The sequence below is a fragment of the Mustela erminea genome, chromosome 3 (genome assembly GCF_009829155.1).
Source record: "Mustela erminea isolate mMusErm1 chromosome 3, mMusErm1.Pri, whole genome shotgun sequence".
Classification (NCBI taxonomy): Eukaryota; Metazoa; Chordata; class Mammalia; order Carnivora; family Mustelidae; genus Mustela; species Mustela erminea.
The window spans coordinates 62,563,491-62,575,839 of NC_045616.1; the positions used below are offsets into that span (position 1 = coordinate 62,563,491).

The 12,349-nt window shown below is 39.3% G+C and overlaps 1 protein-coding gene across 4 annotated transcripts in view; it reads right to left on the reverse strand.

Moving 5' to 3' along the window:
* Positions 1-1,632: 1,632 nt before the first annotated feature.
* IQGAP2 (IQ motif containing GTPase activating protein 2) overlaps positions 1,633-12,349 on the reverse strand; it is a 290,099-nt gene continuing 279,382 nt past the window's right edge. For all 4 annotated transcript variants that reach the window (XM_032335922.1, XM_032335919.1, XM_032335921.1 and 1 more), the window contains 5 exons: positions 12,024-12,236; positions 10,018-10,178; positions 7,827-7,964; positions 6,759-6,867; positions 1,633-2,641 (listed from right to left, as the gene is read on the reverse strand). In XM_032335922.1, the coding sequence (XP_032191813.1) occupies positions 2,528-2,641; positions 6,759-6,867; positions 7,827-7,964; positions 10,018-10,178; positions 12,024-12,236 (735 nt within the window). In that variant the 3' untranslated portion in view covers positions 1,633-2,527. The remainder of the gene's footprint in view (positions 2,642-6,758; positions 6,868-7,826; positions 7,965-10,017; positions 10,179-12,023; positions 12,237-12,349) is intronic.

A 12,349-nucleotide genomic window follows, 5' to 3' on the forward strand; every position in this document is an offset into this window, starting at 1 on the left:
CTTTAGTGGCTCAGGATTATACGGTACAACTGTCCCTGGCTTGGGGTTCAGTCCTTCAGGGAGGGCCCTGGGCCTTGGCTGCAACCATCCCTACATCCATACCTCCACTGGCTTCTTCGTGTTCACTCCTTTTCTTCATCCCAGTTCTCCTTTTCAGTTATTCCTTCATTCATGTGCCTCAACCATCTCAAGTAGCCATTGGTAGTATCTTCAAAAACAGCCTTATGCTGTGGGCCAATGGAGAGAAAACATTCACCTCTTCCCTTGAGGGTACTGGCAGGATACAAAGGTCTATACTAATCCAGATAATATTCAAGCATAATGCTTAGTGTTGCAATGAAACAAACTCACTTCAAAGATACTATGAAACATTAACTTTTGCCTCCCAGCAATTTTTCCTAATTTGGGCTCCTCTGACACATTTCCATTAACAATCTTTCCTGGAGTGCAAGGGAGGAAGTCTAACCTAGCTTCTACCGTCCCTGGCTGCTGGTTCTCATGTAATGAAGCTGCAGGGGAGGACAAGATTTATTCAAAAGATGACACCTATGCAAGCGTATATTCATTTGATTCCTTTAGGTATGCAGGTCTGTGTTAAGGTTTACTCCATTAACACGCCACCCCCCACAACATCTACTCACTGTTAAGACAGTGAGCACTGTTTTGACCATTGTTTTGACAAAGAGCATTTTCTCTCTGTTGAAAATACGTACAGCTGGAAATGCTCACTAACGGGACAGATTCTACTTTTATTTTTTATTTATTTATTTATTTAATTTAATTTTTTTTTTTTTTTAAGATTTTATTTACTTGAGAGAGAGACAGTGAGAGAGAGCATGAACGAGGAGAAGGTCAGAGAGAGAAGCAGACTCCCCATGGAGCTGGGAGCCCAATGCGGGACTCGATCCCGGGACTCCAGGATCATGACCTGAGCCGAAGGCAGTCATCCAACCAACTGAGCCATCCAGGCGTCCCCAGATTCTACTTTTAAAAAGTTGAACTTACCAAATTCTGTTGGCCTCACACTTAAAGTTCATTTGTGTAAAACGTGCATAAGTCACACTTTCTCAATGCTTTGTAAATGCTGTGGAAAATACAGCTTGTTGAATGAATGAACAGAATACCAAATTCCAGCCTGAGAGTCTGGATTACTGTTGTCATGGAGAGAGCTAACCTGTCTCCAGCCATCACTCTTTCAGTAATAGCACCCTCTCACCCCAGCATTTCATGGGGTACGTGGCTGCTTGGCTGGGGACCTCATTTCCCAGCCTCTGTTGAAGCATGTGGAGCATGACTAAGTTTTGGTCAATCGGATGTAAGCAGAAGTGACACATGCAGGCCCTGGACTTCTTTCCCTTTTCTGTGGCTGGGAATCAGTGATAAGGACAGAGCCAAATGGCCAGCTTGGGCTCTAGATAACCTTGTGGGCCTGCTCACTTACCTTTGAACTGCTGAACTGGACAATAACAAACCTCTCTGTTGTTCCAGCCACAGGCCTTTGGATGTCTTGGTCACAGAAGCTTACTCTGCACCTTACCAAGTACAGCTATAGGCATGTTGTTTCTTTTCCTGATCAGCCCGAAAACTTCTACCCACTCAATAGATTTAGATGAAGACCACTAAAAAGCCAAATTTACATAATTCAGTAACATTTATTTTACATAAAACAATTTTCAAAGAATACATTTAAAAACCATCTAGATACTGATTTTATTGCATTACAAAAAACTGAGAGGCCCAATTTAAGTATTCAAATAAACTGTGAGGGGTGGAGGTGGGGCTTAAGATCGCTACCGTGGTGTTCCTTAGTCACTTAAAGGCTCTGGGAACAAGAGTCTTTACTATGAGGCAGTAGTGCACTTCATTTAGTAGGAATAAATCACATAAAATATATACTTTTATACAGAAAGTATTATTGTATTATCACTTTCAATTACTTATAAAAACTTCATTTTGAATTGCACAAAACTTCTTTAAAATTGGTAACTCCCAGAAGGTAGGGCTTAGAACTAAGAATCTGTGTAAATAATTCATTACAAATAATTAGGTCTCCATTTCTCCATAGGCCAAAAAAAAAAAACCCAAAAAAAACCAAAAAACAAAAAACAAGACAAAACAAAAACCCAAAAACAAACCTAGGAAGAATTACATTATTCAAATGGGACATTTAAAATTTTTTTCATAGGAAAACAGGTTTACAGATTTGTCTCTAGTCAACTAAACTTATTTTCTCCCTACTTTAAAACCAATCACGGAATGTCCAAAGTTTTAAATCAGAGTACCTAGACCACAGTATAATGTGGAAGTGTTTACATTAATTCATCTTTTTGGATTATTCTACCATAGTATCAAATTATCAAAAAGGCACATGGGTACATTCTTCAGAACAGTTTTGGTCTTTTTCGTTTTTTTTAAAAAATCACACATTTATAAGCAGTGATTTCAATCATGTTTAACCACAAAAATATTAAACAGATTCATTTCTTAATCCAGATGATACAGATTCCATGAAGTTTCTGTAGGCACTTCACTTTCCATAGAATTTCTTGTTCAGGAGGTATATGAGAAGGTTCACATTCACTTTAACCTTATCAAACATTTTCATTACAGCTACTCCTTCATACTGCATCTGAAGTAAATCCTGAAATTGCGAAGATCATCATTAAATCTCAAATTTGACATTTTGCACATTTAAAAAAATTCTAGAAGAATCTGGGGACAAAAATAAGATTCAGTTGACCTAACTATGGAGTATGCATCAAAATCATTCAGTTAAAAGCACAAGCTAGGTACAACACAGATTATTGGGCCCCACCCACCAGACATTTTGACTTTGTAGCTCTGGGGTGAGGCCCAAGTATATGCATTTTAACAAGTTCCCATGTGATGATGCCATTGTTGGTCTGAGTGCCATACTTTGAGAATCACTTACCTAAATGGAAGAAGATAGATTTTTAGAATTGATAAGCACTGTATAACAGAAAACCACCTCCAATTAATATCAAATATGTATTTATACATATAAATTTATGCACATATACATATATAAAATACGTTTTAATTAAAAAACTCAAAATTCAAATATTCAAGCAAGACGGAGTATATCCTTTATAACAATGGTGTTTTCTAAAGTGGAGCAAGCAAGGAGATTACTTGAGGAGCAAAAAGAATATGAGAACTTCTATTTATTCTTATTTTTTCTCATTCTTTAAACATCTAGATTTTGTGTATGTATTTTATAAAGTATATTTGGAGTATCGTAATATATAGTAGTATGTAGACTTTACAAGTAAGTATGTGCAAATGGGGATAAATGATCATGTTATGTAGTAAAGTTCTAGGATAGAAATTTGGGGAACCCTGTATAAAGCAAGTCCTTCCTGATCTAGGCTCCTGTATTGAGAACAAGTCCTTACCCTCTCAAGTCAGGTCTATTGTTCTGTGTTGCACTGCCACCATATAAACAAAGGAAATCAACTCTTGCTAAAATCAGAAACTGGGTCACACCAGTCATATGCATGAGATAAGCAGTGATGTCTCATAATACCACAAGAGAGGGGGTCTTTCCCAAATATAAGATATCATTCTTGAGCTGTCACAGCCTAGTACCCAGACCTCATTTCCTCATTTTCCTGTTCCTAGCTCTGGAAACTTCCTGGCTTTTTTTTTTTTTTTTTTTTTTAAATTTTTATTATTTATTTATTTGACAGAGAGATCACAAGTAGGCAGAGAGGCAGGCAGAGTGAGAGGGAAGCAGGCTCCCAGCTGAGCAGAGAGCCCATTGCTGGGCTTGATCCCAGGACCCTGAGACCACGAGCTGAGCCAAAGGCAGAAGCTTAACTGAGCCATCCAGGCGCCACAAACTTCTTGGTTCTTAATGGTAATGGCTTTACCTACATTAAATAAGTCTCCCTACAGAAGTTGGAATCACCTTTGAGAAAACTTTAGCTATTCCTAGCTGCCTCTTCTACCTCTTCAGTTACCTCCAACTGTATACAAGGTGAGAGACACCTGTGCGTGTCTGCAGGGGAATCAGATGGGCCACCAAGGTGGAGAGCAAAGATGACGACCAAACTTGTGAATAGAAGATCTGATTTGAGACTTAACCTCACCATTTCCTATTTTATGACCTTCACACAATCTTTCTGAAGTTCTGTGCTTTTTGTGTGTAAATTGGGAGAACACTGCCAGTTTTACAGGGCTGCTGCTGGGGATAGGAGATCAAGGTCTATGAGCTCTTTGTATGCCACCATGCCTTGTCAGGATTAACTGGAGTCTTGTGAGAAGGGCAATGGAACCAAGTGATGAGAACTTGGGACTCCAGCTGCCTCTTGTATAATGAGCTCTCTCTGAACCTCAGTTCTTCATCTGGGAAAGGAAGACAGTCAACCCTGGAGCCCTTGATGAACACTGGCCATTATGTGTGCAAGGAGAATGTGCAAGGAGAACATCTTCACTTAAGTCACACACCCCTGGTAGGTATACTGCCAATACCTATAGGATTTAATTAGGAGATCATCTTTAGCAAATGGAGGGAGAAGAGGACCTAGAAACAATGTTAGAAGCGATTTCCCTAGATTCTCTCATAAATTTCTGTCCTGTTGTCAGTCCTTGTCTCACACTAAAGACCTGCCTATCAGGTCCTCTTCGGTAATTCATGTGATAATATAATTGTCTGAAGGCTTTATGTATAAACATAAGTCTTATTTTATTAGCTATTAGATGAAGGGCTGGCTGCTGGGATATTTAACCTCTGCAGGGTCCCATGATTAGTGGTGCCCTGCACTTAGTTTAATGCTCTGCTCTTACTAATTTGAAATTCTCAATAATTCTGAATAAGGGGCTGTCCATTTTCATTTTGCATCAAGCTCTACAAATTATGTTGCTAGCCCTCATGATATGTTAAAGACTTTGGAAATCTGGGCCATATCAGCCACCTGTATGCAGCTAAGGAGTAACATTTCACAATCAATTGTGTGTATAGATGAATGGCATGGATAGATAATCTTGCACACTAAATCCTTAACAAAAGAACAAATGAAGCTAGGCATTTGCACCACTGTTCCAAGGAATTCCCATGAGGCCTCTCTGAACAGGTATCTCCTAGTCACTTGGAATTCATCTGTCCAGTTGATGTTGCTTGGCCTTGGGTCATTTCCTTCTTCACAAACACATGATAGGTCTTTTCCTAGAGAAGAATGACTAACCAAGAAAATTCACTTTGGAGCACATTCTTTTCTCTTTCCATATTTATCTAAATGGTATCTAGGGTAACTCAAGCTTTTTAGTTAAATTGTTAGATGGATACATTTAGTGACTTTTAAAAAAATTTTTTTTAAAAAGATTTTATTTATTTATTTGACAGAGAGAGATCACAAGTAGGCAGAGAGGCAGGCAGAGAGAGAGAGAGCGGAGGAAGCAGGCTCCCCGCTGAGCAGAGAGCCCAGTGGGGGACTCCATCCCAGGACCCTGAGATCATGACCTGAGCTGAAGGCAGAGGCTTTAACCAACTGAGCCACCCAGGCGCCCCCATTTAGTGACATTTAAAATAAAGTAGAAAACAATACTGTTTCCTTATGTATACTTTTCATAATTGCACATTATCTTTCATTTTCCCTCTAGACTCTAATTTACTCCATTATTTAAATGGCCTTATCATACTTAGTTCTAATTTCTCTTTCTCTCTCTTTTTTTTTAAAATTTTATTTATTTGACAGACAGCGATCACAAGTAGGCAGGCAGGCAGAGAGAGAGAGGGAAGCAGGCTCCCTGCTGAGCAGAGGCTCCTCCCCCCCACCCCCGCACCCCACCATGTGGGGCTTGATTCCAGGACCCTGAGATCATGACCTGAGCTGAAGGCAGAGGCTTAACCCACTGAGCCACCCAGGTGCCCCTAAAAAGATTCTATGTATGATATTTATTTAAGATATTATTTATTTAGGATTAATTTGAAAGGGAGAGAGAGAGCATGCGAGCAGGAGGGAGAGGAAGAGAGAATCTGAAGCAAACTTAGTGCTGAGTTCTATCCCTCGACCAACCGTGAGATTAGGACCTGAGCCAAAACCAAGAGTTGGACGCTCAACAGACTGAGCCACCCAAGTGTCTCCTAAGCATTTAATTGATTTAACACACTAATGTAAAAATGATCCTAAGAAGGAGAAAGAAGGAGAAATGAGGTCAGGAAAGTTCCAATCCTGGGCCTATGTAGTCTCGGAAAAAATCCAAGTTTCTAATAAAAGAAAACTTTCCAGCCTTAACAGCTCTCAATACTTTTATACCATGTTATGCTTTAAGCTTCAAAAAAGGGAAACATGCCTTAGAAACACTGGCCACTATGGTTTGCCATCCAAAAGCATTTTAGGTTCCAATATTTTGAAAAATCAGAGATTTAAAAAATCATCAATGTTTAAAAAGCTAATATTGGCTGGGGCGCCTGGGTGGCTCAGTGGGTTAAGCCTCTGCCTTCGGCTCAGGTCATGGTCTCAGGGTCCTGGGATCGAGCTCCGCATTGGGCTCTCTGCTCAGTGGGGAGCCTGCTTCCTCCCTTCTCCCTCTGCCTGCTTCTCTGCCTACTTGTGATCTCTGTCTGTTCAATAAATAAATAAAAATCTTTTTTTAAAAAAAAAGCTAATATTGGCAAAAAATCCTGGCAGTGGTCTTCTGGTGAACCTCACTGTTATGAAGGGCATAAGCCAGGGGAGGCATAAATGACCCACATTATACAGCTCACCCCCCACTTTGCAGAAATCCCAGCTTACCTGAATATTGAGCTGTACCTTTTCCATCTCAACACCAAGGAATTTTGATCTGACATCAAAGATGCCCACATCTTCAGTAGATATGATATCAAATGTAACATTTTTAAACCTAATGAAGAAAGGGACACTTACACGTGCGGAACTGCAAATTTATATGTAAAGCTGACACAAGTTAGCAGAATCCTTAGTTTCCATGCTTAGTGCAAGGTCCACTGCGAAAATTCTAAGGAAGTCTCAGAAACCTCCCATCATCTCACTTCCCACTCTACTCACTGAAACTAGGTTTGATGGCTCCTGTTGGGACTGTAGCCAAGAGCATTGAAGTAGGTTCTTTATTACAAAAGAAATGCTATTAAAATATTGCCCTGTTCTTAAATAACATAAACAGATGAGGAACCATGTTCTCTGAGTGGGTGTATTCAGGAGAATTTTTGCTGGGATGAATGGAATAGAGGCCAGGTCTGGAGAGAAGGCCGGAGCCAGAAAGCAGCACACATGGGGAGTCTGGCATCCCCCTGTCCCAGCAGTGATGGGGCACAAGACTCATGGTCCCTGTAACACAGAGAATCTACTGGAACGTGGTACGGGGCTACAGAGGAGGGTTCCCGTCTAGGTCAAATGCACACCCCAACAGCATACCGCGTGGCTCTGACCCACGTGTTGGCACACAGCTTGTGGCTTTGAAATGAGAATGGTACTATCTTGCCCTTGTAAACAACCCTTATCATTCTAGACCAAAAGACAGCTTTTCATTCTCACTGATATGATTTAGTTCTTTTGGTGGGAAAGGGGAGGCTGGCAAATCCAAACACACTGGATCAGGCATGGGAAGCCCAGTGACCTCCTGGGCACTTCCTACAATCCATAGCACCAGATACTCGGGGTCTGATGGGAAGACTAGAGATTACAACACGTGTATTTCCCCGTCATCTGTAATCGGGGGTAAGCCTTGACAGACCAAATGAAGCTCTCTTCAAAGGCCACAGGAAACTGAACAGAAGAGAGTCAGATATTATGGGCATGATTAAAGGGCACTTGTGTTGGGTGTAGATTCTGGGTCACACTCACTGGTTTGTCTGAAGGTCGTCTATCCCCAGGAGGACACCCTTCTCATGCAGCTTCGCTGCCGTGTACCTCACCGGCTTAGATCTCTTCGCCCCTTTGGGTTCTCCTTTCCCATCTAGTTTAATCGATCTTCGAGAATTTCTGACAAAATAAGAACAAACTGTGTTATCATGATGGTAAAGTCAGAGGCTTCTAGGGGCGCAGTAAGCATGCTGGGGTACCCACTACAGTTCATACTGGGCCTCACTGCCCTGAATATGAAACTTTCTATTTTGCAATAGGAGGTGACAATTTTCCCTAGACCTTAAAACCTCACTACTGAAATCTAAGAGGAAGCTATTTTTAAAGTGACTGAAGTTTGAATGATAGACTAACATTTTTCATAAAAGTTGCCCTCTATTTTCTCAGGCATGTTGAACTACATGGCTATATTAAGTCATTCTGCAAGCAGCTTTGGTTCATTAATCTCAACTGCATACTCCTAAGTAAAGGTGTTACTAAGACTTCTTTAGTTTCTTTAATAAATACTATGTGGCCAGCAATGTTCTAAGTACTTTATGAATAATCTCCCACATTTGCAAAATTGACATTTCCATAGGGCTTTGAAATAAACAGATTCCTTTTTTATTGTTTCATTTACCTCTCCTAACAATGCTTGTGAGGCTAGTCCTCCTCCTGCCACCTTGAAGATGAGAAAATTGAAGTTCGAGAGAAGTTCACTGGGCTGGGTCACAGATCACATAATATAAGAGTAAATTAGAATGCAAATCTAGCTCCCCTAACTGCCGACCTTGTAAAAATGCCTTCAAGTAGTTGCAATAAATATGAAAAAAACAAAATACAAAAACAAACCAAAAGCCCTAACAACCTTATTTCTACTGGGTATTATTATCTTGATCAACTTCTTCCCAGGAACAGAGCAAAAGTAATTTACAGGCTGCAAGCAAATGAATTAAAATTCAGAGCCAGTGGGGCCCCAATAGATGGGGTTTAATTTGCTTATCTCCCTTCATCAAATCTTCTATGATTAATGCAATTGATTTTTCTGTACAGCACCATTTCCTACTGTCAATTTGACTACATGGATTACATGAAAATATTGCATTACATATTTAAAAGGGTAATTAAAATTCGATTAGTATCGACCTTAGTCTAGGAGTAAGAACAATTAGGAGCACAGAATCCTCATTAAAAGTGGCTATGTCGTGTATAAAAAATCTGCAATATGTATGCTAATGGGTAATGGGAAACTGCCAAATTTTGTCTTTTATGTCAATAATATATTTTTAAAACCACTAAGCAATTTTAAAGGCTTTTAAAATTTGAGAGAAAGAGAGAAAGAGAGAGCAGGTACAGGTTGGGGTTGGTTATTAAAGGAGGGCAGAGGAGAAAGAGAATCTCAAGCAAACTCCCTGCTGAACACAAAGCCCAAAGGGGTCTCTACCTCAAGACCCTCAAGACCAAAATCAAGTCAGTTGCTTAACTGACTGAGCCACCCAGGGGCCCCACAAGCAGTTTTAAATCATTAGGGTAGGCGCCTAGGTGGTTCAGTTTGTTCTGTGGGTGCCTTTGGCTCAGGTCATGATTCCAGGGTCCTGGGATCAAGCCCCACATTGGGCTCACTGCTTGGCAGGAAGTCTGCTTCTCCTTCTCCCCCTCCCTCTGCTTGTGCACCCTCTCTCTCAAAATAATAAATATTTTATTTATTTATTTATTTATTTATAAATAAATATTTTATTTATTTATAAATAAATTTAAAAATCTTTAAAAATCTTAAAAAAAATCATTAGGCTGCCTTCCACTGTTAGCAAATACCAGGAGTTATCTAACATTTTAATATTGTCTATTGTAAACATTCAAAAAACAAGAGTAGCTTTAATTTTTATCAGTGTTCAAAGGCACCTTTGACTAAAACAGACAAAAGAAGAAAGGAGAGTGCTTCTGCAGGTGTTAAAGCCCCTTGCTTAAAATACAACAGAGGAGCTACTTGAATCTCAACGTCAATGGGCAATTCAAAAGCTCTGAAACGCACTTCGACTTCTGAGATCACAGAGGCAAATCACAAAACTGAGGTTCTAGTGTTTGGCTATTAAATAAAGCAAGCAGTTTGCTTCCAAGCTGAACTGTTCAGGATCATAGAACAGATACCCCTAAACACCAGGACACCATAAACAGACGCAGAATTTTAACTTACCTTCTCTTTAAGTTGTCTAAACAAGTCTTTATGTAGGTGTCATAATAATTAATCTGGTCTTCATAAAATGCCGCCTTCTCATTAAGTGCCTTCAGGGTCTGCTGAAGTTTGGCCAACTCAGCTTTCCGAAGCTTACGATGTATTCTTTGATTTCGAATGTCCTAAAAGAACAAGTCAAGGCTATGGTACGAGATTTAAGAAGTTGACTTTATGATATTGCCAATGTGGGCAAGAAGAATGTGGACTATTAAATCCCTATTTGTGACCATTAACCTGTAGCTTCCCTTAGTGACCTTAGTCTCTGAAAACTAAAGTGTCCCTCCTTCCTTGCTTATACTTCAGACTGGCAAGGGTCCGTATTTCACTTTAACAGAGTTGCTAAGGTTTATTTTTCCCTTGATGGAAAAACAGAGAAGCATTTTTGGAATAACCATACAATTAATTTGAGAAAAATAGTGTTTTAAGAAGGGCCTAAGGAAGACTGTTCCAGGAGATACAAATTTCTTCAGAATGTGTTCAACATTCCACTTAGAACAGTATTTTACCTGGAAAGGTTTACACGTATAAATCAATGCATTCATTTTAGAAATAAGTAAAAAAAAATAAAAATGAAAATAAAACAAAAAAGCCTCCCAAAACCCCAATGAGCTTTTTTATCTGGAAAATATTTCTCAAGGTTTGCAAAACAACTGAGCTCTCAAGACTGATTGGAAAAATTTTACTCTGGTAACTATTCCTTCAATTTAAAGAGAGTTCAGAGAACATTAAGTTGTCCAAACTGTTCACAACCTATAGGAACTAGGCTATATTTAAACTTAAAGACATAAGATTTATTTGTAATTCTAACTGGTAAATCATGAAAATGTTTCATTTAAGAAAACAGTGTTTGTTTACTCTGAGTTTCCTTATGTGGACAAAATAAAACACATTACCTAGGAATCCAGATAGACATGCACACACCTTTAAATAACAATTCTCCAATAAACAGAATCTTTTAGAGGATGCCTTCATGGTAACCTTTTTTTTTTTTAAAGGCAAAAGCATTAATTTCACTACTAATTATTCCCAGAGAAATATTTTCCACCCCAGAGCTATGGAAAGAAATATGACTTCCCTTGAATCACTTAGGCTAGGAGTAAGTACTAAATCTACTGCTCTAAGTGACCCTAAATTTCCATGGAAGAAAGAAGCCAAGTTGATTTTCCACCAAGAAGGTAACAACATTTACTTCTATCCTGATCACTTAACTGCCTTTAACATCCAGACCCATTTTAATGTGCATATTTGGATAAAAAGAAGGAAAGGTCGTTTTGACACAAGTATATACTTCCTTATCCTTGGCAAACAGATCTCATCCATTTCCTGTGACGCTTCCTCATGCTAATTTGAGATCCTTTTCTCAGGAAGTTTCCCAACTGTAAAAGTTTAGGCTGAGAAAGCAGAAAGTGCCCTTGAAGTGTTAACTGCATTTAGGCTCCGCTGCTCAGAGGACATTCTCAAGGACGTGAGTTACTACCTCAATGGCAGATCCTAAGAGCAACTGGGCTACATGACAACTAACAAGAAAGAACTCTCATTGAAATGTCATTTCTAAAACTAGTAAGTATTGGGACGCCTGGCTTGCCCACTTGATAGAGCATGTGACTCGATCTCGGGGTTGTAGGTTTGAACTCCATGTTGGGTGTAGAGATTACTAAAAAAATAAAATCTTAAAAAAATCCCTCAAACTTAGTAGGTATTGCTTCAAAGTACAGATGAAATTTGTCTATTAAATTTCCCAAGCATTTATTTCTGGTGTGCATCAAATGTCCTAATGATGCAGGGAAGTTCTGATATTTCTCTATTAAAAGTCATCAACGGCTTTGAAACCTTTGATAATCTGTAATATTGACCTCATGGCAATACAACTAGGAGTCTGTTATGTCACCTGAGAGAGTGCCTAGCATGTGACCAATGATTAACAAATGTCTGCTAAGTGAAGAAGTAAGAATACTATTTCCAAAAACCTTGGCAATCTCATTGAGAATGTCTTGGTATTTATTCTTGGATGACACGTGTCCAGTTTGTTCCAATGTCCTGAGGTTCCTCTGGATTTTCCTCTTCTTCTGCTCCAGGGGTAGCTGTGCATCTTCAACCATAGACTGACTATGCTTCATTTCTTCTGGAGCCTGGGAATCTATAATTGCTCGGCTCACCATATCTCTGGCATGATCTGTCTCCTGAAAGGGAAGTATCAAGATATTGACTTTTCTCTGGTTCTCTAGTCTCACAAATTCATAAACTGTTCAGGCAAGTTCATGTCAAAATAAAATAAAATAAATAAAAGAAATCC